Genomic DNA, 26,637 nt, shown 5'->3' with positions numbered 1-26,637 from the left:
AGACGTGTGCTTCTTAATTAAGTTAACGTAGCAGTTTGTATTTTTTATTTTAAAATATATACATATATATCTTATTTCAAAATACTTAATTTTATCATAAATTTAATATTATTTAATAATTTACTTTACAAAATTAGAAAAAGATTTTCTTTCCCTTGATAATAATTAAGTTTAGAGGGACGGAGAGATGGGTCAAGTTAAAGTGCAAGAAGAGAGAGGGAAACCACTTTTCTGGAAGAAACTACTTTCTTTTTTTTTTTTTATTGAGTAGGGGTAAAATTAAAATGACAAAATGATGGAAAGAAGCAATAATTTAATAAAGTGAAACTACGAGGACCAATTAGCTTTTTTTTTTTAAAAAAAGATACTGATTAAAAAATAATAACAAATTAGAGGGGCTATATATAATGATTCTCTCTACAAGAAATGCAATAGAGAAAGAGAGAGAAAGGCTTCCACTCCCAATACTGATATTCCTCCATAGCCTCTCTCTCTCTCTCTCTCTGAAGATTTACGCTTATTCATCTGTGGGACTTGAGATTGAGAAGAGGAGAAGCAATGGGGATGAGAGATTATTTTATTTTGACAGCGATTTCTGTTGTTTGGGCGGCTGTTTATGCAAGTGAGGAGTGCGATTTTTTCAGTGGGAGATGGGAAATCGACGAAGAATACCCTCTCTATAACTCCTCGGCTTGTCCTTTCATTGAGAGAGAATTCGGATGCCAGAAGAATGGCCGTCCTGATTCTCTCTACACCAAATACGCATGGAAACCATTGGCCTGCGATTTGCAGAGGTACATACATATCTGTCCTATCTGCTGTCCCTTTCCTTTAGCTTCTTTTTTCAGTTTGATTGTCACTGTTCGAGCTGGCTCTAATACTTCTTCTCTTTTTACTTGTTCTTCTCCTTTGTTCAATGAGAAATCAAATGCTTTTCTTTGCCTCGAGTTTTCCGTACATAAAATATTAATGTAAGTTTATAATATTTTTTTCGTAAATTTACTATTCAGCTCTTGCATAAAAAAATTTAATTAATTATTAATTATTATATATCTCTATTAATAACGTGAAGAGTGTTAAAGCGGAGGGTTATTCGAGTGATGAGAGAAATACACGCGCCACAAAGCGAGACTGGGACAGCTTTTCTGTTTAGACAGAGGTTTTGCCTCGGAGACATTGATTCTTTTTGCGGAAAGCAATAGCCCTACCCAGAAAATGTTTGTCAAACCCCAAATGATAGATTTCTCTTTTTGTTTGTCTACTTCTGTTCATTTGCTGCTTCCACTCCCTTAAATGCTTTGGCCAGATTTTTCCTTTTTTTTAATACTCATTTATAACTAAATATAGAGTATTTAAAGTTAATTTTTGGTGAAATATATCAAATATGCATTTATATAAATAATTATGAAATATATTTTGGCATGGTAATGAATATTTGGGGTGTTATAGATTAAATGCGGAGCAAATGTTGGAGAGATTTAGGGGGAAAAGCATAATGTTTGTGGGAGATTCTCTAAGTCGGAATCAATGGCAATCATTGACATGCATCCTTCACTCTTCTCTGCCTAATGCTAATTACACCATCGCCAGACAAGGAGATGTTTCTACTTTCACTTTCACGGTATGCCTATTTCTTTTGCTTATATAATGGATTTTTTTTTAATGATTTTTCATGTTATTTTAAGATTGAATTACATTACTATTGTAGTCTTTAAAGGTAATCCAAACAAAGAAAATCATTGAATTTTGCTATAAGTTGATGTATTTATGATGAAGGATTATGGAGTTAAAGTGATGCTGGATCGGAATGTGTACCTGGTGGATGTGGTAAGGGAACCAATTGGTAGAGTTTTGAAGCTTCAATCCATTGAAGGTGGCAAGCTATGGAAGGGCATCGACTTGCTTATCTTTAATACTTGGCATTGGTGGAACCGTAGAGGACCCACTCAACCGTAACACCCCATTATATCTTATCTTCTATTTATTTCATTTTATAATTTCATCATGATAATTGTTGATTGATAAACAATTTGCAGATGGGATTATATTCAAACAGGAAATGAGATTAAAAAGGACATGGATCGTATGCTTGCATTCGAGGAGGCACTCACAACATGGGGTGCCTGGGTCGATTCAAACATTGACCCAACCAAAACCCTGGTTTTCTTCCAAGGAATTTCTCCATCTCATTATAAGTATTATTCGCCTTCTTGTTTTAACACTTTTGGTCTGCTTTGATTTAAAATATTCTATTTTTAAGACTAAATTTCATGTTTTGATGATTTTGTTCTTAGTGGGAGCTTGTGGAATCAACCAAGAGCAAAGACCTGTGTAGGGCAACAAGAACCTGTGGAAGGCTCAAGATATCCAGGAGGATTGCCACTAGCTGTGGATGTGCTAAAGAGAGCACTGAAAAAGATTAGAAAACCAGTGAAATTGCTTGATATAACACTCCTTTCTCTTCTGCGTAAAGATGGACACCCTTCAATTTATGGGCTTGGAGCAATGGACTGCAGCCATTGGTGTCTTGCTGGTGTTCCTGATACTTGGAATCAAATTCTTTACAATCTCATTCTTTGAGTTAAATTAATTTAATTCAAAATAGTTTATTGATTAATTATAATTACGTAGAAATTTCATGCACTATTATTTTTAAACGAATTAATAAAATTGTCATTTTACGTGGCTGTCATGCAAAATTTATCAAAACTTTTAGTTACAATTTTTTTTTCTTTCTTTCATTTGCTGAACTTCACTCTGCGTAAACATGATTTAAATATTGCTTAGTAAGAAAAATAGGCCTAACATTTTAATAATTTGATCTAAACGATTAAATTTAACATGATATTATCAAATTTTTCTAAGACTATTTTATTGTTTAATATAAAACTTTAATTATTAGAATGACAAACTAAATTTTCAAATATTTTAATAATTTTATTTTTAATGCAAAAAACATTGTTGTAATTTCTCGAATTAAAAATATATAATCTTAAAAAAATTTAAATACTTTTAATTTTCAAATTTTCTCAAAAATCTAAATGTTTAGACTATTTTAAAACTTTAATTATTAAAATGACAAATTAAATTTTTAAATATTTTGATAATTTTATTTTTAATGCAAAGAATATTGTTGTAATTTCTAAAATTAAAAATATATAATCTTAAAAAAATTCAAATTTTTTCAAAAAAACTTAAGAAAAATAGGATGCAAGTCAATTTTTTACCAAAGATATCATTGAATATCTAGATCGAATCCTAGCGCCTAGCACACAGTGCAAGTGTCTTTACCATTACCATTATGGCATACCATGCGGGACAAGATCATTGAAAATTTAGGAGGATCTAAAATTATAAATAATTAAATTCTGTGAGAGATATCTAAAAGGTCAATATTAGCTCTTGTTCAACCTGAGACACATTAAAATTTTACTTCTTGACCAAAGAGCAAGTTTCTTGATTTTGATTCGAAAAGCACATTGTGTCATTCTGAAATTCATGCTTCTAATATAAAAAAAAAAAGAGATTACAATTTTAAAAGAGATGCATGAAAATTTCATGCTAAGTTGATCACGTGGAAGGATAAATGAAAATTCGGGCCTAAATTTTTTTAAAAAATTTATAATTTAACAATCAAATTTTCTTTTAGTTTAGAGATTATTAATCTAGAAACTTATAACAATAATATTTAGATTACAATAAAATTGCCAAAACTTGTTAATTTGGCCTATCCGATTAAATATTAAAGTCTTGGATTAATTTGCAAAAGGTCATAAATATTTGAAATTTTATATCAATTGAAAATTGTTTTTTAAAAAATATTATTCCATGTGGCATGTGGATCACATGAAAGAATAACAAAAAAAAATTATGAACACATTTTTTACAAACTTTAATTTTGAAATCGGATAAAATCATCAAAAACATTTGAAAATTTAGACTATGAAACCAAGAATTAAATATTAGAATTAAATCGCCAAACCTGTAAAGATTTGGCTTTTTCATGTCAATATCTTTTTTTCATAAATAAAGCACACACTCACGAATAGAATTAAATCGTTGTCAAAATTATAACAATTTTCGTCCAACCTTGACATCAGGGTGGATCGGTTTCAGGTCGGACAGGGTAGATCAACTATTATGATTTTTGTCCAAACACAAAGCTTTTGTGCATTTTTTGAACTCTTTTGCCTTTAAGTATCTTCTGAGTGTGTTTGCACTGGTGCATCTTTTAGGTTCTTTTTCCCTTGAATATCTTCCGAGCATTTTTTAGTTTCTCTTGGACTTTTTGCCCTTAAGCGTTTTCTGAGCATTTTTGTACTTGTGCATTTTTTGAGCACTTTTACCCTTATATATCTTTCAAGCATTTTTATTCTTGTGTCTTTTCCGGACTCTTTTGCCCTTAAGTATTTTTCGAGTATTTCTGCTATTGCGAGCTCTTTTTACTCGAGCTTCCAGGCCTTTTTCTAGCCCTTGTAGGTTATCATTAAATGACTTGTAAACTTCTTGTGACACGAAACCAATACCCAGTTGATCGGCCTAACGTATACCCACCTTGCAGCTTAGCATAAAATACCTTAGAAAATGTTTGTGAAACGGGACTAATATTTGATTGGTCAGCCTGGCGTATTCTCGCCTTGCAGCCTAACATGAAATACCTTAAAAAAATTTTATTCGTCGGGATTAACACCCAGTCATATACCGAGATGTTTCCCTCCAAAGCCTTGAAACTTTTATTCATCGGTCCAACGCCCAGTCTTCTGCCCTGATGGATTTCCATCTTATGGCCATGTTTTTGTGGGACTAACACCCGATTATTAAATGCCTTGTTATGCGAGACCAATGCTCGGATGACCTTGTGGCCTTTATGAATGTTTGTTTCCATACACTAATGCCGGGAATATATACAGGACCCATGTTCGATCTTCTAGCCTTGTGGCCTTTTATTTTCGTGGACCAACACCCGAATTATGTGCAGGACCCATGCCCAGTCTTCTGGCCTTGTGGCCTTTTTGTTTTTGTCTCCACGTTTTCATCCATCCAATGTTTCTAGTAAAAAAAAATATTGAGTAATACATTATAGTTTTATTTATAACATTTTTCACGAATTACCTTCTTTCAGGAATACAATAAAAGACTCGGTCACCTAACCTGACCAATGTCATAACCTCGGGGTTTGACTCAGGGGTGAACGCTTGTGACACTCTCCTTATGGCCACCCCTATTAATTCTTGGTCCTCCTGCAATCACATGAATAATCTCCTATAGGTTTACTGCCAAGGGTGATTTTGGAAATTGTTACCTCAAGCTCGGACCTCCTATCTTTTTTACTTTTTTTTTATGAACTTTCGAAGTGTGTCGTTCCCTGCTAACCTTTTGATCTTGTCTTTTAATTGCCGACACTTCTTCGTTACGTGTCCGTGGTCTTCATGAAAATTGCAATACTTGGTCCCATCTCATTTTTTGGCTTTCTTAGGGTTGAGTTCGAGAGACCACTTGATCCTCTTGTTATTTTTCCTAATCCGTATTAGAATACATGTTTGCGAATCGTTCAATAGGGTATATTTCTTATACTTATCTCGGCCATTCCTTCCTTGGGCAATCAAGTAACTTCTGTGGTCTCTCTCATACCCTTGCTTCTTCGGCTTTTAGCCTTACTTCTAACCCAATCTTTTGTCCTCTTGCCATCCTTCTTGGCACCATTGGGCAGCCCATCATAGCTTCTAGCCAACGTGTTGGGAGCATCATCTGATGGTTCTCCTTCCTCAAACTTGTCATTTCCTTTACACCATGTTTGGACTGCCTCCGTCTCAGTCCCTGAGGTATTTTCGGAGACTTCTTACCTTCCCTTGGGAGCCACGAGTGACACATCTTTCGAGCTTTGTATTGTTCGAAAATAATCTACAACCTTTTGATTACTAGAATATTTGCTCAATACTCAAATTGTTGAAATCTGCTTCGTTGACCATAGAGGTCGTATTTTATCCACAGTCAGAAGTGGAAGAAATGATAACATCCTTATGGGTAGCAGTCTTAGCAGCAGCTCGTGATTGCCTGTCATTTTTAAAGATAAAAGAAAGCTTTATTTTTAAGAGAAAAGGGATAAGAAACCTATTTTAATCCAAATGAACAGAGAGAATTCAGCGAAGCTTCCCGACAACAGAACGAATAATATTGCTGAACTAAAATTATGATATGGCCGGACCGGAGCTGTGTTGTGATTGGCTAGACCTATAAGGAGGAGAAAGTGAGGAGGTTGGTGTATACGGCAGTCACTCCAACGCTCAAGTTAGTAAACTGAAGAATAAGGCGAGAGTAAAGAATTGCTCAAAATTTAGAGTATTTGTACGAGAGAATAGTGTTCCTTTGTCTCTGTGATCATTTCCTTTTTATACAGGAAGAAGGTTGAGATAAATATAGTATTTTCTGATAACTCGACAATAATGTGACCGGCCTGTTGGTAAGGAATTTTCACCGGCTAATTGATCAGGAATCCCGTGATCATACGCGTAAAAAAAATCCTCTGGATTGTAGCTATTTAATAGTAACTTTCTTATGGAAACTGGCTCTGACCTTTGATAGGGTGAGTCTGTTTGACTTGAAACCGACCTACCCTGAGACCGGATCTTTTCTCTGGGTTCCAAGCATAATGATCGTTCAAGTTTTGATTAGGAGCCGGTTATCTGAGTCTTCCTTTCTACGTGTGGAACCGCTTATTGGTTTATCAAATCTTACCACATAACTCTATCTTATTATGATAGCTCACAGCTTATTTTAAAAAATTCTTATGTAGCATCATATAGAAAAAAAAAAGTAAATTTTCTTTATAACAATTTTAAATTTCTACTAAACTGTCATTTTAATAGTATTAATATAATAATTTTATAACTGCGAATAAAATAGTGTTGTCTAAAATGTAAAATGTAGTAGTATTATCAATAAAACTATCATAATTTTAGCAAATCAAAGATCTTATATAAACTCTATACACACGCATGCTATACAACCGATATAAAATTCTAAAATAAATAATTATAGTTAAAAGTTACTCTATATCTAATAGCTACGAATAGAATGCCTGAAATATGTTTTCTCATTACATAACTAATTCTTAAACATTGAAATTATTGATGAGTCATTCAGTATAACAATTAAGTTTTTCATATTTAAATTCATTAAAAAAATTAATTATTTTATTAAAATAAAATAATGAACTATCAATTAATTTTTATTAACAAAATTATCCTTAATTTTAATCCATCCTCAAGTAATGATATATCAGTAGTCCCACCTAATATTCACGTGAACATAAATGGATTTAGTGTTCTTCGATTTTATAAATGATAACGAGTCGAATATTTTCAGATACTTTGATTTAAATGAATTTTATTGAAATTAATTTAAAAAATATAATTAACATTTTAATGGGTTCAAATATGAAGATTAATATCCTTTAAATTTGAAATATTAAAAAAGTGTTGAAATCGTTTATATAAATAATTATTTTAATAAAAATATATATTATTTATAATTTTTTTAAAATAATTACTATAAATTTTTAAATTTTAATAAAATTAATTAATCAACTTTTATAATTATTAAAATTAATTAAAATATCTTTCATTATTTTAAAATATAATTATCTGATCTTTCGATAAAAAAATTTTTACTAACTAGTTGTTTTTTGGTATACATAAACAAATACAAATAAAAACAAAAATATGCTTAGAAAAAATTTTTTTTTTCAAATGTAATTTTAATTATAAAACCGAAATGGGGACGAAGGAAAACCAAAGCGATAGAGGGAAAAAGACACTAGAAAAAGAAACTGAAAAGGATAAGCATTGGGGAACCACGCCCTTTCGGACATTATCTTCCCAAGAAGTTCAAATAAAGACAATAAAATTTTGACAGCTGTGGGATTTGAACCCACGCCCTTTCGGACCAGAGCCTAAATCTGGCGCCTTAGACCACTCGGCCAAACTGTCCTGTGTCTGACATATAATACTGACCTAATTATATATTTAAAATTTATCATTTAAATTTGTAAATTATTGTTTTCCATTTTCACATATGTGACTTGCACGAGTTTGACTTTTTATAGAATGAACTTAAATAATAAGGGAATTGAAATAGAGACAGCACATTTACATATTTTTGTTAATGTTTTAATTTTAGATTTATTGTTCTAATTTTTTAATTAGGTGTAATTTTATTTACATTTTGAAATTAATGTACCAATTTAATTCTTATAAACATGACATGTCAAGAGTGAAAAATTAAATCTCAAATGTTGATTGCAAAATTTGTTAATATTGCACCCAACTTTGAATTAAAATGTCAAAACACGTAAATAATAGACTTCCACTACCCTATAATTAACCTATAATTAATATGCACATGAATCTCAATATAAAAAAATTAATATATAAATATAAATTCATTCGGATCAATTTATTAAAAAAAATTTAAGTTTTGTTATATATTAAAAAATAATATAAAAAAATATCACATACTTTCATCGATTTTTCAATACTCTGCCATTTATTTCAAAAACTATAATTCAATAATAATATGTTGAAATAAAATTGAATTACGAAACTTGAAATAAGCTATAAATATCAAAATAAAATAATATACTAAGATGAAAAATTGATAAAATCATATATTATTTTTTAAAATTTTTTTAAATATTTTACCATTATTTTATAGCTTCTCCTCCAAAAACAAAAATAGAATACAAAAGTTTATTCCAAGTATCAGGAGCTCCAGCAAGACCCCAATTAAAGTTGCAATAATCTGTAATTTTATGATCTGTGATAAAAGTGGCTATTTGGCTATTTCTGTTGTTGGGTAGGAGAGATGCCTTCAAAGAATAGTTTGCTAAGATTGGGATTGAAGTTTTGGACCATGCAATGATTCCCTCTTTAAAAGCAACCAACCCATCCTCCCACATCTTTCCTTATTCACAAAAAAATTAATATTTTTAGAATTTGTGGCAACCTTTTTAATAATATTGATGTGGTCGAAAAAGAGTTGAAAATGATTAGTCACTCTATAAAAAGGAAAAAAAAAAGTGAGATGGTTAGCGTTTATAAGTAGTCACTCCGACGCTTAAGTCACTAATTTGTTATAAAAGACGAGCCTAAGTAAATTACTTGAACTTAATAAGAATATATAAGAATATGTATATTGAATTCTATGTATAATTTATTTTTATATTGTAAGAAAATAGAGTTAGTTGGTAAATCTCTTTAAAATTCGACTGGTACTGTCTAATGGATAAGAAATTTTGTAATTGTAGGTATAATAGGGATCTGATGGATATTATCCTTTAACAATAACTTAAATATCATGAAAGACTCGATTGGTTCATGAGATAGCGAGTCTTCTATCGTTCTGAGTGATGACCATTATAATAACTGGATTTCTTTTCTTATGAGTGAGACTAGCATGACCAAGTGTCACGATTTATTAGGGTCTTGTTATGTATTCTATTGTATGGTGATAGCTCATGACATACTTTTGGCGAATATTGTGCCATATAAGAAGTCTTTCCATTACAGCTATTCTTGTGGTCTTGAATACGTGGCATACACAAATTGATTCTTTATACCCGCATCTCTTTATCTATACTAGTCATAAATTTCGATTTGCCTTGATTCTCGAGGCACATTTAAACTGGTTATCGAAACAACAGTGTAAAATCTCCTTTTATCATGCAATTATCACTTTTGCTTTATATTGCTTCCTTCTACTCTAAAAAAACTCAACTACTAAATCATCTCTTACTCTTTTACTTTCTAAAGTTAACTTTTGCTTCTGATCCTTTTCATATTTTAAAAATGAATAGATCTTCTTCCTCTTATTCTGATAAAAGTTTAACTTCCAGCTCTTTCTCTGAGACCCATTCGAATTTCAGCTTCCATTATTTTATTGAGGGTGGTTCATGATAATAATAGTTTTCTAATAAATGACATTCCGTCTATACTGACTGAAAAGAACATAGACTGCTTACATGATCATTACAAAAAATTTATTATAAATATGAGTTTTATATATTAGGCATCCAAATTGTTTATATAAATAATTAATTTAATATAAATATGAATATTACCCTATAAATTAATGTATCTAATAATTTGTGATAAAAAGAGTAATGTGATTTCATTGTGTTAGCAAAATAAGACTTTTCTATTTAATACCGTTAATAAATGTTAATGTGACATTTAAAAATTAATTAATAATAATTTTTAGTTATGATAAATTATATTTTAATTTTTAAAATTTTATAATTTAATTTAGATACTTATAAATTTAATTATAAAATTTTGTTTTATAATAAAATAATCCCTTTATTTATAATTCATAATAAATAGTTATATATTTATTAAATTTAATATTTTATATTTAGAAATAAATTAATAAAATAAAAATTAAATTAAGAATCTTGGCACAATATGTATTTAAATTCAAATCCAAAAAGTTCTTTCCCATTTAACTTTTTCCTTTTCAATGATTTTTTTTATTAATTAGGACAAACGAGGAGATATTAATTTTTTATCTTATTTTTATTTTATTATTTTTAATATGTAAAATATTAAAATTAATAAACGGAGCGATTAATTTATAAATAAAAGGATTTATTAGTAATTATAATTTTTAGAGATAAATCTATAAAATTATAGGAATTAATTTCAGTTAAAAATATAAAGCTTAAATTGAGAAATTATTTTACTAATTAAATAAAATTTAATAGATTAAATTTAAAAATACAGACATTAAAATATAGCCTTCATTAAATATTAAAGAATAAATAGTATTCATCAATGATATTTAACTGTGTTGAAAGAAAAATCTCATTTTACTAACGACATGAAAATACATAATATTTTTACTATAAATTAAAATATATGATCCTACTTGAAAATATGCTAAACTATAGAGTAGTTTATTATAATTATTTCATATAATTATATATGATCTATAATAATATTTATAAATTTTTGAAAAAATTACTATTGACTCTTTGAATTTTAGTGAAATTATCTATTCAATTTTTATAATTATTAGAACCAATTAAAATATTTTTTATTATTTTAAAATATAACTAACAGTTTCTTTTATCAATAAATTTGTTAGTTAAAACGTGAGTAGGTCAGGAGAGTAATTATAAATTTCAAAAATAAGTCTCATCTTCCTCAATGAAACACGGAGTTTAGCATTTTGAGAGATATCGCCTATTGGATTGAGTGTGAATGTGTGATTTGTTTCACAAGGTCGTCTCATGTCTGCAGTGATACATGATTCACCTGTTGTACTTTAGCATATATAAAGAAATATAAATAAAAACAAAAAGTGCAAGTGCAAAAAAATAATTCTATAATTTTACTTATTTTTATTTTAAAATTTATAATTTAATTTATATTAAAATAATATCTCGTGATATCGCATTATTAATAAACAATAATAATTTTTAAATGCTATTAAAATATATTAATATAATAAGTAAAATATAATTATTAATTAAAAAAATACATAAAAATTATTTTATTGTTTTACTTATTTTTATTTTAAGATCTATAATTCAATTTGTATTAAAATAATATTTCGTGATATAATTTTATATTAGTTATTCTAATAGCATTTAAAAATAATGGTTATTCGTTAATGGTATGATATTATAAAATATTATTTAATACAAATTGTCCTGAGATAAAAAAATGAATGAAAATATAAAGTATTTTTTTATATTTCCTAAAAAAGAATATGCTTACAAAAACTTTTTCTTTGAGGTGTGTTCGGCAATCTTCGTGGATGAGCTGAGAAATGTCATCTTCAATGAGTTGGTGAAAGGGGTTTGTCAAGAGGTGATTGCAAAATGGTCTCTCCCAGCTACATGGTGTTGGAGTGTTTGATATGGCATGCAAACCGCCTCAAGATAAATAGAGATGGAGATGTAACAGATGAATTTTTTGAAGAGGTTTCACTACATATATTCTCCAGTATTGTTTAGGTCTATGATTTGACTCCGCAGGTTATGGATAAACTGCACAAAAACGCAAATCCATGACTAGAAAAATTCATAACCACTGTTCATTTCAATAGCACGCAAGCATAATTGTATAACATTTGTTGAATGCCCTTTTTCATTATGGATTCCAGTTCGTCGTGGAAGCAATCATCCATCATTCATTTCATGTAATTCCCCAACAAGTAAGAATTGTGAACAGAAGACATTATTATCTTTCCCTTTTGAGAATAGATATCTATCTGTTTCACATTAACCATTTCCAAGTTCAGTCCACCTTAAATTTTGCCAACCATCAATGATAGCATCTAGAGCCAATGAGAATTCCTTGTCTGCTTCTTTATGGCTTCAAAAAGAGACATTTTACAATATAATTGTTATCTGAACAACAACTATATTGTATTCATTGATTATTTGCGAGTTATGTTGCAACAATTGCATTGAATAATTATGGCAAAAAGATAAAATTTACCTTAAAATATACGGTAATGGTTAAAAATATCAAATAATTATTGAGCAATTAAAGTTTTGAGAAGATGGTGATAATTTTGTATATAATTTATAAGAGAAGAAAATTAAAGCATTGAGAACAAAAATATAATATCTTAAGAGTTAAAGGATTAAATGATAATATTGCACGAAAAAGGAAGAAAACATGAAAAATGATGGGAAATAAAAATAAAAATACAAAACGATGGACGGTTAGAAATAATTTAAAAACTAGCCAAAAATTACATTTATAAGCCTAAACTTTGTCATTTGTCAAGCAAAGCAGCATAAAGCAGCTGGTTCCAAGTGTCAGGAACACCAGCAAGACACCAGTGACTACAATCAGAAAACTTGGTGCCACTTCCAGCATAAATAGAAGGATGGCCATCCTTCCTCAGCTGTGTAAGCAATGTAATATCAAGCAAATAGGCAGGACTTGTCATGTTGCTTATTATTTCCTTCACAGCAGCTTCCCCTTGATGGTTAGGCCCTGGATACGTTGATCCTTTAACTGGTTCTGTTTGTCCCATACATCCCCTTGCTTTAGGGTTTGGATCATTCCATTCCTTTGCACTGAAATTTCAGTTATTATTATTAATAGTAGGGAAGAATAGAATTACTATTTACCAAAAACTTACTTTTGGTGGGGAACAGCAACTCCCTGGTAGAAAACAGAAGTGGTGGAAGGATCAATGTTATTGTCAACCCAATGAGCCCAAGTAGTTAATGCAATCTTCAGTGCTTCCAAACGGTCCATATCTTCAAGTAATTTATCTCCTACTTGAAAGTAGTTCCAACTGCAAGTCATGTGATTTTCTTTACTGAATAATATTATTATTATTAAATAAAATGTAATTGAAATTAAGAAATCATGAGTACACGTGCAATATATATAGGAACCATAGAAATTTAAAAAAATCATACTTTTGATAGCGTCCCTTGTGGAACCACCAGTGATAGGTGTTGAAGATTAAGGAGTCCACTCCTAACCACTGCTGCCCGGCGCTGATGGAATCCAGCTTTACTATTCTCCCAAGCTTTTCATCACGAACCACATCTACTAGGAACCCATTTTTCAACCACATCACTGAGACCCCATATTCCTACACAAACCCAAATGTCAAAACGCTGCAGTTTTGAGTTTGGAGCAAGCAGAAATTAAACAAGAAAATTGGTACCGGCAACGTAAATGTAGAGAGCAGCCCTCCTCGTTGAAAGGTGTACTTAGAGTTGGGGACTGAAGCATAAAGCAAACAGGCCAAAGACACCCACATATTGTTGCTTAAAGAATCCCCAACAAACATTATCTTCTTCCCTCTGTATTTCTCCAGCAAATCCACTCCATTGAACCTATAATATCATCAACCATACATCTGTAAGAGAGAGAGAGAGAGAGAGAGAGAGAGAGAGAGAGAGAGGACAAAAGCTGCTAACGCACATCTTTCCAGCTGTTGGAGATGGGCCAAGCAACTAGATATCTGGTTGTTCAGCAGTTCTTTAAAAAAAACAAGTACAAGAAAATATTGGGGAAAAAAAGATTATGGTTTTTAAGTAAGTTGGGTCTTTTTTTACTAGCTTTGGTTATGTAATTATTGTATGACCCAAAATAAATATTGTAGCCATTGCCTTCACTGGTCCAGTCACCGGCGGTGAGAGGGAAGAGATCAAAGCAGAGGAAGAAGGAGTACCTGGGAATGTCACAGGACGTAGGCTGCCAGCGATACTTGAGATAATCATGATCAGGTCTACCATTCTTCTGGCAATCGAATCCTTGTCCGATGAAGGGACAGGTGGTTGAATTGTACAGTGGGTATGAATCATCGTACACCCAACTTCCTTGAAAATAATCACAACTCGTGGAGTTGGAGCTTCTTATTGTAATAGCCTCAGCAGCAGCAGCAGCCAGTAATTGGCAATGGCAGAGGCTGATAATGATGATGATATTGGACATCAATACTCTAATCCACGACGCCATACCCATGATTTTTTCAGCTTCTATTGCTCTCAAAATCTTAACGCATTCAGCTGACTGAGCTGTTGCTTGTTTATATAGGCAGATGAAATTGAGGAGTATTAGAGTTGCTTTTAAATTATAATTCCAAATTCTATTCTAACTTGTTTTTTTTTTTTATTATTATTATTTTTGGTAACCTATTCTTAAGGTAAATTTATATAAGCTTCCTTTGTTCATAAGAACCATATATCCGCAGGGTGATTGTAGCCAATTACAACTGTATTGACATTCAAAAAATTAATGGTTAATTTAACTTTATTAACTTGTACATAAAATCACAAATCCAACATTAAAATATAAAGTATATTATAATTATATTATATCATAATATTAAAAAATAATAGAAAATTATATTAAAAAACTAGTTATAAATTATGGCCTAATAATTATATAATGTTTAAACTTTTTAAGTCTAAATATATCTTTGAAATATTAAAATAAATTAATAAGGATTTTAATTTTTTTAAAAATATAAACTATTAACCAAAGCCTCCTAGATTTAAGATGGAACATGTAATCCATTCAACTTGAAAAAAAAAAAATTTCAAAATAGTTGGGTTATAACTTGTTGCAATTTAAATCTAAAAAGGCTCCACAAAAATAGAATAGTTAACAGGACATCAAAGGATTTATTAATAATTTAATGCATTTATGATTGACATTATTTTAAAAAAATATATAAAAATAAAAATAATGTTAAATAATATAAACCTATACTAAAAGATTAATTACATTATATATTTATATGTGATTTTAATTTTATATACATAATTTATTAAAATTATAAATAAATTTAAAAACATATGTATGCAATTAATTGTTGAGTTAATTTTAATTTAGAATAGTTATGATTTGATTCTTACTAAAAATAAATGGAATTGAACTAAAATAGCGAATGTAAATTTAACTTGATTCAATTATTCTAATAGCATTCGGTTTAAATTAAAAAATCAAACCAATTGAATTAATTTGAAAATTCAATTTGATTTTTTATTTAATTTAGTTTAATTTTTAATTTTAAAAATTTTAATTATTTCGGTTCGATTCAGTTTTGATAAAAAAAATCAAAAGAATTGAGCCGAATCGATTAGTGATAATAGTATATTATTTTTAATAATATAAAGAGATTAGATAATAATTAAAATTAAAATATTTCAATTAAATTTTAAAATATTAAAAATAAAATATAAAAAATAAAAAATTTATTAAAAATTTAAATTGATCAAATCGAATTGAATGAAACTGAATCAGACCGATTCAATTCGATTTGATTTTTAATTAAAATCAATTCGATTTAATTTTTATAAATACTAAATTTTAATTTTCAATTTATTTAGTCAAATTCAATTTTAAATTAAATCAATTAAATACTCACGCCTTATATATAGCTTTCCCATCGATTATTCGCTCATTGTTCTTCTTGGATATTAAAAAATGTAAACGTACTTTATTGAGTTTTTAATTTTTAAAATTTAAAATTATATCAAAAATATTTTTATAATATTTTTCTTAAATTAAGTTTATTAAAATTATTCTTTTCCATTCATAAAAATATATTTAATTTTATGTTTACATAAATTTAAAAAGTATAATTAATACAATTAAATTTTTTATTTGTTTTTATTTAATCGTCTTTAAATCTTGCTTATATGTTAATGATTATAATATTGCACTCAATGAAAAATTATTTTTTAATATTTTATCCACTGGTATTACTTAACCATATAAGATTGAGATTGGGAAGATAATAATTAATAATTTAAAGTTATTATTACTTTTTTAAAATTTGAAAGTTGACATTATGGGATTATTGTTTAGTTTTTTTTATTCAATCAAAATATAAATATTTAAAAATGGCAAATTTACTTTTTAGTCCCTGAGGTTTAACGTAATTAACACTTCTGTCCCTCTATTTTGGCGACCCAACACTTAAGTCCCTCACTTTCTCTTTCGTCCAAATTCGTAGTCCTTCCGTCCATTTAAACCGTTTGGTCAAAGAGTCAAAGGTGAGATGTGATAATTTTTTTCAAAAATGCCCTTCTCTCCATGTGAAATCCCAGAAGAAGAAGAAGAAGAAGAAGAAGAAGAAGAAGAAGAAGAAGAAGAAGAAGAAGAAGAAGAAAGAAGAAAGAAGAAAGAAGAAGAAGAAGAAGAAGAGGAAGAACTTGCAGAAGAAGGAAGAAGAAGAAGTTGAAGAAAGAAGAAAGAAGAAAGAAGAAAGAAGAAAGAAGAAAGAAGAAGAAGAAGAAAGAAGAAGAAAGAAGAAGAAGAAGAAGAAAGAAGAAGAAGAAGAAGTTGCAAAAAGGGGAAGAAGAAGAAGAAGAAGAAGAAGAAGAAGAAGAAGAAGAAGAAGAAGAGGGTTAATTTTGTCAATTTACGTGTTCCAAACGGCTATTTTGGACGGAAGGACTACGAAATTGGACAGAAAAGAAAGTGAGGGACTTAAGTGTTGGGTCGCCAAAATAGAGGGACAGAAGTGTTAATTACGTTAAATCTTAGGGACTACAAAGTAATTTTCCCTTTAAAAATTGATAGCATAGGTAGGATTTGAGTAGTCATGACAGCAAAGGTATTCATTGGCTTTCCTGAAACAGAATGTGTATTGAAAAAAGGTTTGGGTGGGTTGGGATTCCGTAGTCACCGTTGGTTTAACTTGGCGATGTTGGCAAAGCATGCTTAAAGGATTCTCTTTGCTCCATATGTGTTTGTGAGCTAGTTCTTTAAAGCTAAATATTTTCTAAGGACTAATATGTTGAATGCTAATTTGGGTTCTAATTCCAGTTTCATTTATAGTATATTGCAAGGAAGAGATTTATTGAGTAAGGATATCATATAGAGGATTGAGATGGGTTAGATGTTAAGGTGTGGGAAGATCCATAATTGCCTCTCTCTTTGTGGACACTCCTTCTATTGAGGGGCTAAGGATTTTACGGCTTTTTTAATGATGATAGGTAAAACTGGAATGTGGTTTTACTTAATGAGCTTTTTACTCAAGAGGATATTTTGTAGAATTCCTCTCAATTTCTCTAAAAGAGCAAATAGTTGCATTTGGTATTTTACTGAGTCAAGCATATACTATGTAAAATCATGTTATGTTTTGGATGTAAAATTATGTTATGTTTTGGCTCTTTCAGCCACAGATGACTAGAAGAAGGTGTGAAATCTTCATCTCTCACATAAGGTGAAGGATTTTATTTAGCGAGCTGCTAGAGGCATTTTTTCTTCTTGTGATAACAATGATGTTGAGACTAACATCCATATTTTTTTCAAGTGTTTTTTTGCTTGAGAGTGTTAGAGGTTGACTAGAATTAATCTTTTTGGGCCTCCAAATTTATCATTCTTTGAAGTCTTTATACCTTTGTTATGTTGAAAAATAACTCTTACAATTGTTTGCGTTACTTGTTGAGTATTTAGAATAGGCAGAAACTATCACCTTTGGAATAGAAAGCTCCTAGTTGCACATGATAATATGGATTTTGGCCTGCAACTCTTAAAGGATGAGCAAGAGGCTCACTCACAAGTCTCCTCAAACACAAATCACCCTAGTGTTCAAGCTTGGTGTTGCTCTGCAATTGAAAGAGTAACATATAATATAAATGCAACCCCTCAAGAACATTAGAATTTTAGGAGTTTTTTAGAGTTTACTCACTTCTCATTCAGCAGAAACCCTTTCTTTAATAAAATGTCTCTATTGATTAAAATAACTACACAAATATTGACTTTAAAATGAATTTTAAAATAATTGTTTTATACTTTCTTTTCTTTAAAAGGATTAGTCTAAATTTAGTTAATTTATCAATGATTTAGTCTGAATTTGATCAATTTATCAATGTTTGCATAATTCTCTTTTATTAAAATACTGATTGGACTTTTTTATTTTAGATTCGACGAACAAATTAGTATGATTGTTCATAATATATTTAAAGTAGCTATATGTTATACTAATCCTACTATGTGGTCTGCTTTTTTTTTTGTGATGTTTTATTTGTTTTGATTTTTGTCTCTATATACAGCTGTTGATAAGAATGGCGTTTTCTATTATTTTTAATATAATTACTTGAATTTCTGAGTTTAAAAAATAAAACATATTTGAATAAATTTATCTTCCCATTAAATTAAATCTTGTCGTACATATAAATATTGCAACTATATATATATATATATATATATATATATATATATATATATATATATATATATATATTCTTATTGTTATTTAATTTTTCAAGAAATTAATTCAATTTCAATTTCAGTTTGTTATATTTACGCTGCGATTTAAGGCAAAGCTGCATCCAGTGGAACTAATTCCCACAAATGTGATTAAGAAGTCAGTGGCACATTTAATTGGTAAGTCAGCATCTAACATACTCATAATCAAATTATTAGCGAAAGCAGTATTAAAATTATTTTTAATAATTTTAAATAAAATATAATTAGTGTTTATTTAGTTATTTTTAATTCTAAATTCAGTGTTCATTATCAAAATAGTAAAAGATAATGATATATATACACTACAACCCTAATTTATAATACAAATAAAATAGTTAATTTTTTAAAAATATAATTTTATTAATCATATTCTAACAAAAAAAGTCTAGTTAAAAAAGAATTCTGACAGCTGTGGGATTTGAACCCACGCCCTTTCGGACCAGAGCCTAAATGTGGCGCCTTAGACCACTCGGCCAAACTGTCTTGATTCGGCTTTCTGTGTCTGTGAGATGCTATTTTGAGTAATTGTATATTTTAAATTTATTATTTAAATTTTAAATTAATGTTTTCTATTTTTACATGTGTGGTTTGTACAAGTTTGACTTTTTATAGGATGAACTTAAACAATAAGGGAATTGAAATAAAGACACAATCTTTACATATTTTTGTTTTACTTCAAAAGTTTTAATTTTAATTTTAATTTTTTAATTAGGTGTAATTTTATTTACATTTTGAAATTAATGTACAAATTTAATTCTTATAAACATGACATGTCAAGAGTGAAAAATTAAATCTCAAATGTTGATTGCAAAATTTGTTAATATTGCACCCAACTTTGAATTAAAATGTCAAAACACGTAAATAATAGACTTCCACTACCCTATAATTAACCTATAATTAATATGCACATGAATCTCAATATAAAAAAATTAATATATAAATATAAATTCATTCGGATCAATTTATTAAAAAAAATTTAAGTTTTGTTATATATTAAAAAATAATATAAAAAAAATATCACATACGTTCATCGATTTTTCAATACTCTGCCATTTATTTCAAAAACTATAATTCAATAATAATATGTTGAAATAAAATTGAATTACGAAACTTGAAATAAGCTATAAATATCAAAATAAAATAATATACTAAGATGAAAAATTGATAAAATCATATATTATTTTTTAAAATTTTTTTAAATATTTTACCATTATTTTATAGCTTCTCCTCCAAAAACAAAAATAGAATACAAAAGTTTATTCCAAGTATCAGGAGCTCCAGCAAGACCCCAATTAAAGTTGCAATAATCTGTAATTTTATGATATGTGATAAAAGTGGCTATTTGGCTATTTCTGTTGTTGGATAGGAGAGATGCCTTCAAAGAATAGTTTGCTAAGTTTGGAATTGAAGTTTGGACCATGCATTGATTCCCTCTTTAAAAGCAACCAAACCATCCTCCCACGTCTTTCCTTATTCACAAAAAATTAATACTTTCAGAATTTGTGGCTACTCTTTTAATAATATGGCAAAAAAAAAACTGAAAATGATTGGTCACTTTGAAAGAAAAAAGAAAAAGAAAAAGAAGAGATAATTGGCACCTATAAAATAGTTATTCTAACATTAAAATTAATAATTTGTCAATAAATATAAGTAGATTACTTAAATTTAAGAAGAGTGTATAAGAATATATATATATTGAATTCTCCATATATTTTGCTTTTTAGTTGGTGAATCTCTTAAAAATCTAACTGGTACTGACTAGTGAATAAAAAATCTCATGATTGTAAATCTAATGGGGATATGCTAGATACTATCATTTAACGGTAACTTAAATATCATAAAAAATTCGATTGATTTATGAGAGAGTGAGTTTTCTATTGTTCTAAGTATTGATTATTATAATAATCGAGTCTCTTATTTTATAGTTGAAACTCACATAATCAAATGTCACAATTTATTAAAATTTTACCACATATGCCATTGTATGATGATAACTCAGCATATAGAAATGGCATCATATTGATTCCCAAAATGTCATTTATGAATATTCATATATTTTCAGAAAAAATCAAAATTTTTTTTGATAATCTTATAAAATTCATTTATTATTTATTTTATATGGATTCAAATCCTATTTAAAAGTCCATTCAAAATAAAAAATTATTAAAAAAAATAATAAAATATTAATTTACTGTACTTTTTAAGTATTATAATCCCTACGTTCACTCTAATTTAGAAAATAATTTTTCTCATATTATAATTTAAGAATTAAATTATTTTTAAAACTTTATTAGACAAAAAGCCAGCTTGATCTATGACTAAGTTCAAATAAATATTTCTCAATAATCATTTACAAGTGCCTAAATAAAAGGAAAGAAAAAAATAGGACTTCTTGACAGCTGTGGGATTTGAACCCACGCCCTTTCGGACCAGAGCCTAAATCTGGCGCCTTAGACCACTCGGCCAAACTGTCTCGATATTGCTGTCTGTGTCTGTCAAATAACCATCTGTGTACAAATTTTAATTTTAATTTTAGAAAACATTAATTTACAAATTTAAATAATAAGTTTGAAATATACAATTAATCACGTATTATTGAACAGACACGGGAAAGCAGCATCAAGACAGTTTGGCCGAGTGGTCTAAGGCGCCAGATTTAGGCTCTGGTCCGAAAGGGCGTGGGTTCAAATCCCACAGCTGTCAAAATTCTTTTCTTATTTCCTTTCCTTTTTAATTGGTGTTATGAAAGTAAAATTCCTATTCACTTAACATTGCATTCAATACTCGTTGTTATAATATTAACTGAGATCTCCATCATCTCGTATACGTTGATTAAAATTTTTAAATATTAAAAATATATATGTATTATCAATTATATTGAAAACATAATTACGGTGAAAAGTTGACGATTTTGTTGTGATATATGATGAATATCTTTATATTTTTAAAATTATTTAGATAATCTTATTTTTAATAATTTGTTTCTAATAAAATTAAATATTTAATATTGATTTCTACATTTTAGATTTTAAAATTATGTTATAAAATTTTGTTAATGATAAAATCTCTTATCAATTATATTGAAACATATATACCTTGACAATTTTTTTTTTAAATTCAACATTTGAAGTTATTTTATATAATTTTAAAATAATATTTATGTTCCATCCGTTTATATGAAATAATTTATTCTAAATATTTTTCATAAAAATAATTTATTTTTTATTTTACTTTAAAATCAACGGCTATTAATAAATTTATATATAATAATATTAATAAAATTTTTAAATTTTAGAACATATATATTTTAACATTTAAAAACAGCATGCCATTTTTCTTAAAAAGATTATATTTTACTTTTAATTTAAAAGATATTTTTTATTAATTAATTTTCAAAAAATACTAAACATTAAAAAATAGAAAAACTATTAACAAAATTTTTCCATCAACCAAATGCTTAGAAGGATGTCTTCTATTTCACATGGCATAATACACGTTTTTTCTTAATTTTAAAAAATAGACTATATACGACATATTGACAAATTATCCTTTTATAATTAATTGGGTGCGGTTAAAGTATAGAAAATTAATTATAATTAAAAATTTATATTATATATAAAAGTAGAAAGAGGAAAATTTAATTATTTACAATCATATTTATAATTATATTTAATTATTTAAATAGTTAAGGTGCTTTTTTTTCTTATTTAAATATATTTATAATTATATTTAATTTGATTTCAAAAAAGGAAAAAAAAGGATAAAGAAATGAAGATGCCCAAGAAAAATTGCGTTTTTATATATATAAAAAAATTCACAGCAACAATTTCTTTTGTTGTCAGTTTTATTACTAATATATGTATATATAATTTAAGTTTTAATTCAGCCTTATTAATGTTGTCTATAAAAATAAGTTAAATATTTTCATGTTTTGGTAATTTAATTTAACCATTTAAATTTGATGATCTGAGATCCAATAGAATAGGGTTTTACAAGGGTTTTTGTATTGAAAAATAAACTTAAACTTTCTGGGGAGGGGTTCCCCTTTTATCCATTTTGCTATGCTTGCTGATGACGTGTAAAGGCCTCTCCATGATTGGGACACGCGTCTCTGACATACAGATTCGGGCGTACGAGGGTATCAGCCGCCTGCTCCATGCGTAACGGCCTCTGATTCTCCCCGTGCGTACGCTCGAGCGGATCTGCTAGGCTGTCTGAGTATGGCTCTGGATACTGGGCTGGGCCGAGAGTCAGGCCGGACGCTGAGCCTGAGAGGAGAGGGCCTGTTGGTCGCGGACTGGGCCGATCTGAGTGAAGAAGCTTGGTTGGGCCCGGCCTTGAAGGTTGAATGAGCCAGGCTTGTTATGCATATCAGGTACGTGGGCCTCTGCGTTATGGGCCTTGGGCTGTGGTCAAGCCCCTGATCCGGAGTAAAGAAATCCAGCGGTCATCAATTGCCCCTTCACCTTCTCGGTAGTTATTGCTCCTACTGCCGAGGGGGTGAATATCAAGAACCATTATGACCGCGCCTGTTCGTGTTCAGGTGCCTTAATAACATCCTTTCATCTTTCTGTCGTTGTGCAGTTTCCGAATCCTATCTGCTCTTTCCCCTTCCTGGCTTTTCTCCATTCTTCGTGTTCTTTGTTGTCTTTGCTTTCCTGTCATCATTATCTGGACATGTCCTTTCTTTCCTTTTCCATGACTATCTTTTAAAATTCTGACACCGTTAGCTTAGAGTCTAGCATAGCTCTGCCCCGTGCTAAGGCCTCAGGCTCTGGGTATATATCAACGCTAGCTTTTCTTCATTCTCAAATCCTCTGCTGGAACAAAAGGTTCTTCCTTTCCGTTTCTCTGTCTGCTTCTTTCCTCCAGCGAGATTGGTTTGTTTTATCTGCAAAGGATCCATTTGACGCCTTCTTCAAACGGAAATGAGGTGAGCTTGAGCTTGTATTGCTTTGTTGCCCCAGAGGTTTGTTTTAATCTTGCTTTTATCATCTTGTTGGAGAATTGTTTCTGACTTGTCTCTGTTTTGAAACCTTTTGCAGTACCTGAGATAAGAATGGGTCAGTTCAAAATTCTTGAAAATTTGATGTTACCTCTAAGGAGTCTGGACGGTGCTTTGGAGATCCTTCTGGTAGGGCGGCCGATGGGTGGGACTATTCGGCAAGCTGCTGAGACTGTTTTACCCAGGTCGTCTGGCCGGCCTCCTCCTCTGTTTGTTGTCCGGGCTCCAAAGAGGTTCTGGGCTGTTGGGGAGTTTGCTCTAACTTTGCCTTCCCTCAAGAGGGAGAAAGAAATTTCTCCGATGCCCCTGTTATCTTCTTTTGATATAAATGGAAGTGGCGAGAAAGATCAGCTTATTGTCTCCTTCAGTGTGGGGTGCTTACGTTATGAGGGACTGAGATCAGCCGCACTCAGTCAAGTCTCCAGCGATTTCTTCGAATGTATGCTTTGTGATCTCTTCGGTGCCGTAACTCAAAGACTTATGTTTTTCATGTGTGGTGCACGACCAGCATATAATATCTGAGCTTGTTCGAATGTACCGTGCATCACACTCGGGTAACCGAACGTTTGCCTAGGGGAACAGTGAGAAATGCTTATGGGAATCAACTTGTTCAGTTCCCCTATAATAACGAGACAGAGCTCAGCCGACCCGTAGAGCTCGCTTTCCGTACTGGGATAGTCCCCGGAATTAAGGCTAAGATAGTAGAGCAGATGTCAGTGATGTAAACGTAGATGATGATGTATGTGGTTATGTAAATCCTTTAAGGATAGTCTTTCATCCCGTAGTGTAGGCCTTTGTAACGTGCTGTAATGTACTTTTCTTTTAATGAAATTCTTGTTTTTTACTCATACTTGTTCTTTCTCTGTCATGGATGAAGTACTGATACTGCTTTTCTTCGTAGCTTTAGCCAACTAAATTTTGTTTCGTTTTTTCCGAGCTGAACTGACCATATTCCGCGAACTCTTGCTTTTAGTCGATGAGCCGAGCTCCGGGCCTACTTAACCAACTGGACGGTCGGTTTACTTTTCCGAGCTTGACTAACCGACCCGTGAGCTCGGTCTTTACTTGATGGATTGAGCTTTGAGCTTCCTTTAGCCGACCGAGCTCTCAAGTTATGTTGTCCGAGCTGGATTAATCCGACCTGTGAGCTCGGTCTTTAATCCTTGAGTTGATTTCTGAGCTCTCAGCTCTGTATGATTCTGAGGTGCCCTTATCACCTCTTTCCGATCTCGCAGCCTTTGTTTAATAACGATAAGTCAAATCTTATAACTTTTTAAGTGATGAGCAAGTCTGACCTTTATCATGCTTCCATTTGCTTGTATTTTTGAGTCTTTTTATGACTTGCCCCTCTGTTTCCTTGGTATTTACCATGGAGGTGGTGAAGTGGTGAATTTTGCAGGTTGAGTTGTTCTGACTGGCGAGTTGGGCTTGTATTATGTAGGTGGCGAATGGGCTTTTGATTGATGGGCTGTAATCACGGATCTGGCCCTTGACGGATGTGGAGAAGCCCAACGATCATCTTTTTGCCCCTTTACCTTCTCGTCGGTTATTTATCTAACCGTTGAGAGGGTAAACTTCGAGAGTAATTAATGATCGCGCCGCTCCAAGACAAAATTGTTCAGATCCACGTTCCATCTCATTATTGCCTTTCATCTCGAATTCCTTCTGTCTTCTGAAGAAACTAGCTCTTTTCTGCTCTCTGTCTTCCTGCAACTCCTTCTGCATTTTTCACCCCATTGTGTTCTCAGGTACGCTTCCTTGTTCTTCCATGGCCAGTTCAAAGCTTCCTGATATTGTTAACCTTGAGTCGCATATTACACCCTCCAACATAACTAAGTATATTTCCCAAAGATTTTTAGATGCTCCGTTGTATTTCATTCGAGCACCTTTTTCAAATGAAAGGATAGTCCTTCCTCACCCTCCCCCTCCGGGTTTGGTGGATCCCCAAGAGGGTCGTCGTATAGTGTTTTTCTTGAAGCAGAGAGAATTCGGTCTACCGTTTCCTTTTACCCCTTTCTTTATTGAGGTCTTTGAATATTTCGGGGTGACTCCTCGGATGCTATCCCCAAACTCCATTTTGTTCATGTCCTGTTTTGAGTCTATCTGCCTGAGTTGGGGTTTTACACCCACGGCCTGTCTGTTTGTCACTTTTTTCCGTCTGGTTAGGGCGGTTCAAAATTTCTACTATTTTTCCCCCCGTACTGGGTTATCTCTTTTCACGGGGTACAAGGACTCCATAAAGGGATGGGTGGAGAACTTCCTTGTGGCGGAGCTAAAATTAGGGTTCGCCCGTACGTGGGAGGTGGATCTAAGTTGGGGGGAGATCTTTCCGGGTTGCAACAAGCTGCCCCAATTGAGTCTTATTGAGCAGGTCGGGCTGCTTCGACTGACTTCCGTTGATAGGAAGTATGACGTCGAGAAGTGTATGTTCGCGTCCAATCTTAGGGATATCCGGGACACGGGTATAATGCCTTGTCTGACTATTCTGTTTCTTCTTTGTTCATAATATCGGGAAGTATGCTGATTCTTTATAATTTCGTTGCTTTTGCAGCTTCTGAGGTAAAAATGGATGACACCAAGTTCCCCAAGAACTTTGTCCTGTCTCGGGATAATATGCATGCCATTTTCGATGCCTTTGGGGATGGGCGTTCAGTGACTGAGATTGCTGCGGAGATGGTTCAAGCTGCTTCCTCCAAGAAGGTTAGCTGACCTCCCGCCAAAGCTTCTTCTAGAGCTTCGAAGCCGAACTCTCGCGGCACCAAGTCATCTCGGCTGTCTAGCCGAGGTGGATCGAGCTCAACTTCGAGGCCTGCTGAAGGGTCTAGATCTGCTCCAGCCTCCTCAGAGGTCGTGAGGGAAGCCTCCTTAGCTATTGTGGAGTAGACCCAA

The 26,637-nt window shown here is 30.9% G+C and overlaps 2 protein-coding genes and 4 non-coding genes across 7 annotated transcripts; 2 read left to right on the top strand and 4 right to left on the bottom strand.

The window, feature by feature from the left end:
• The first annotated feature begins 423 nt into the window (after positions 1-423).
• LOC110611123 (protein trichome birefringence-like 41) lies at positions 424-2,693 on the top strand. 2 transcript variants are annotated; one of them, XM_021751263.2, is made up of 5 exons: positions 424-794; positions 1,450-1,621; positions 1,777-1,952; positions 2,037-2,195; positions 2,295-2,693. In XM_021751263.2, exons 1-5 carry the CDS (start codon positions 559-561, stop codon positions 2,578-2,580), a joined length of 1,029 nt encoding a protein of 342 aa, XP_021606955.1. In that variant the 5' UTR covers positions 424-558; the 3' UTR covers positions 2,581-2,693. The 2 variants fall into 2 exon arrangements, with proteins under 2 accessions (XP_021606955.1, XP_043810650.1); XM_043954715.1 differs by lacking the exon at positions 424-794 and adding an exon at positions 802-971.
• A 5,215-nt stretch (positions 2,694-7,908) lies between these two features.
• Positions 7,909-7,988, bottom strand: TRNAL-UAG. Its single transcript has one exon. It is a non-coding gene; the product is annotated as a tRNA-Leu (tRNA).
• A 4,583-nt stretch (positions 7,989-12,571) lies between these two features.
• LOC110611555 (protein trichome birefringence-like 42) lies at positions 12,572-14,541 on the bottom strand. The gene is made up of 5 exons (XM_043955421.1): positions 14,209-14,541; positions 13,699-13,870; positions 13,445-13,623; positions 13,159-13,317; positions 12,572-13,093 (listed from the first exon to the last, which is right to left on the bottom strand). The coding sequence occupies exons 1-5, from the start codon at positions 14,499-14,501 to the stop codon at positions 12,787-12,789; spliced, it is 1,110 nt and encodes a 369-aa protein (XP_043811356.1). The 5' UTR covers positions 14,502-14,541; the 3' UTR covers positions 12,572-12,786.
• Positions 14,542-19,146: 4,605 nt separating this feature from the next.
• TRNAL-UAG lies at positions 19,147-19,226 on the bottom strand. The gene has a single exon. It is a non-coding gene; the product is annotated as a tRNA-Gln (tRNA).
• Positions 19,227-21,136: 1,910 nt separating this feature from the next.
• On the bottom strand, positions 21,137-21,216 carry TRNAL-UAG. Its single transcript has one exon. It is a non-coding gene; the product is annotated as a tRNA-Leu (tRNA).
• A 150-nt stretch (positions 21,217-21,366) lies between these two features.
• On the top strand, positions 21,367-21,446 carry TRNAL-UAG. The gene has a single exon. It is a non-coding gene; the product is annotated as a tRNA-Leu (tRNA).
• Positions 21,447-26,637: the final 5,191 nt, after the last annotated feature.

This window comes from Manihot esculenta, chromosome 3 (genome assembly GCF_001659605.2).
Source record: "Manihot esculenta cultivar AM560-2 chromosome 3, M.esculenta_v8, whole genome shotgun sequence".
Taxonomy (NCBI): Eukaryota; Viridiplantae; Streptophyta; class Magnoliopsida; order Malpighiales; family Euphorbiaceae; genus Manihot; species Manihot esculenta.
This window is presented reverse-complemented; position numbering and strand designations above follow the sequence as displayed.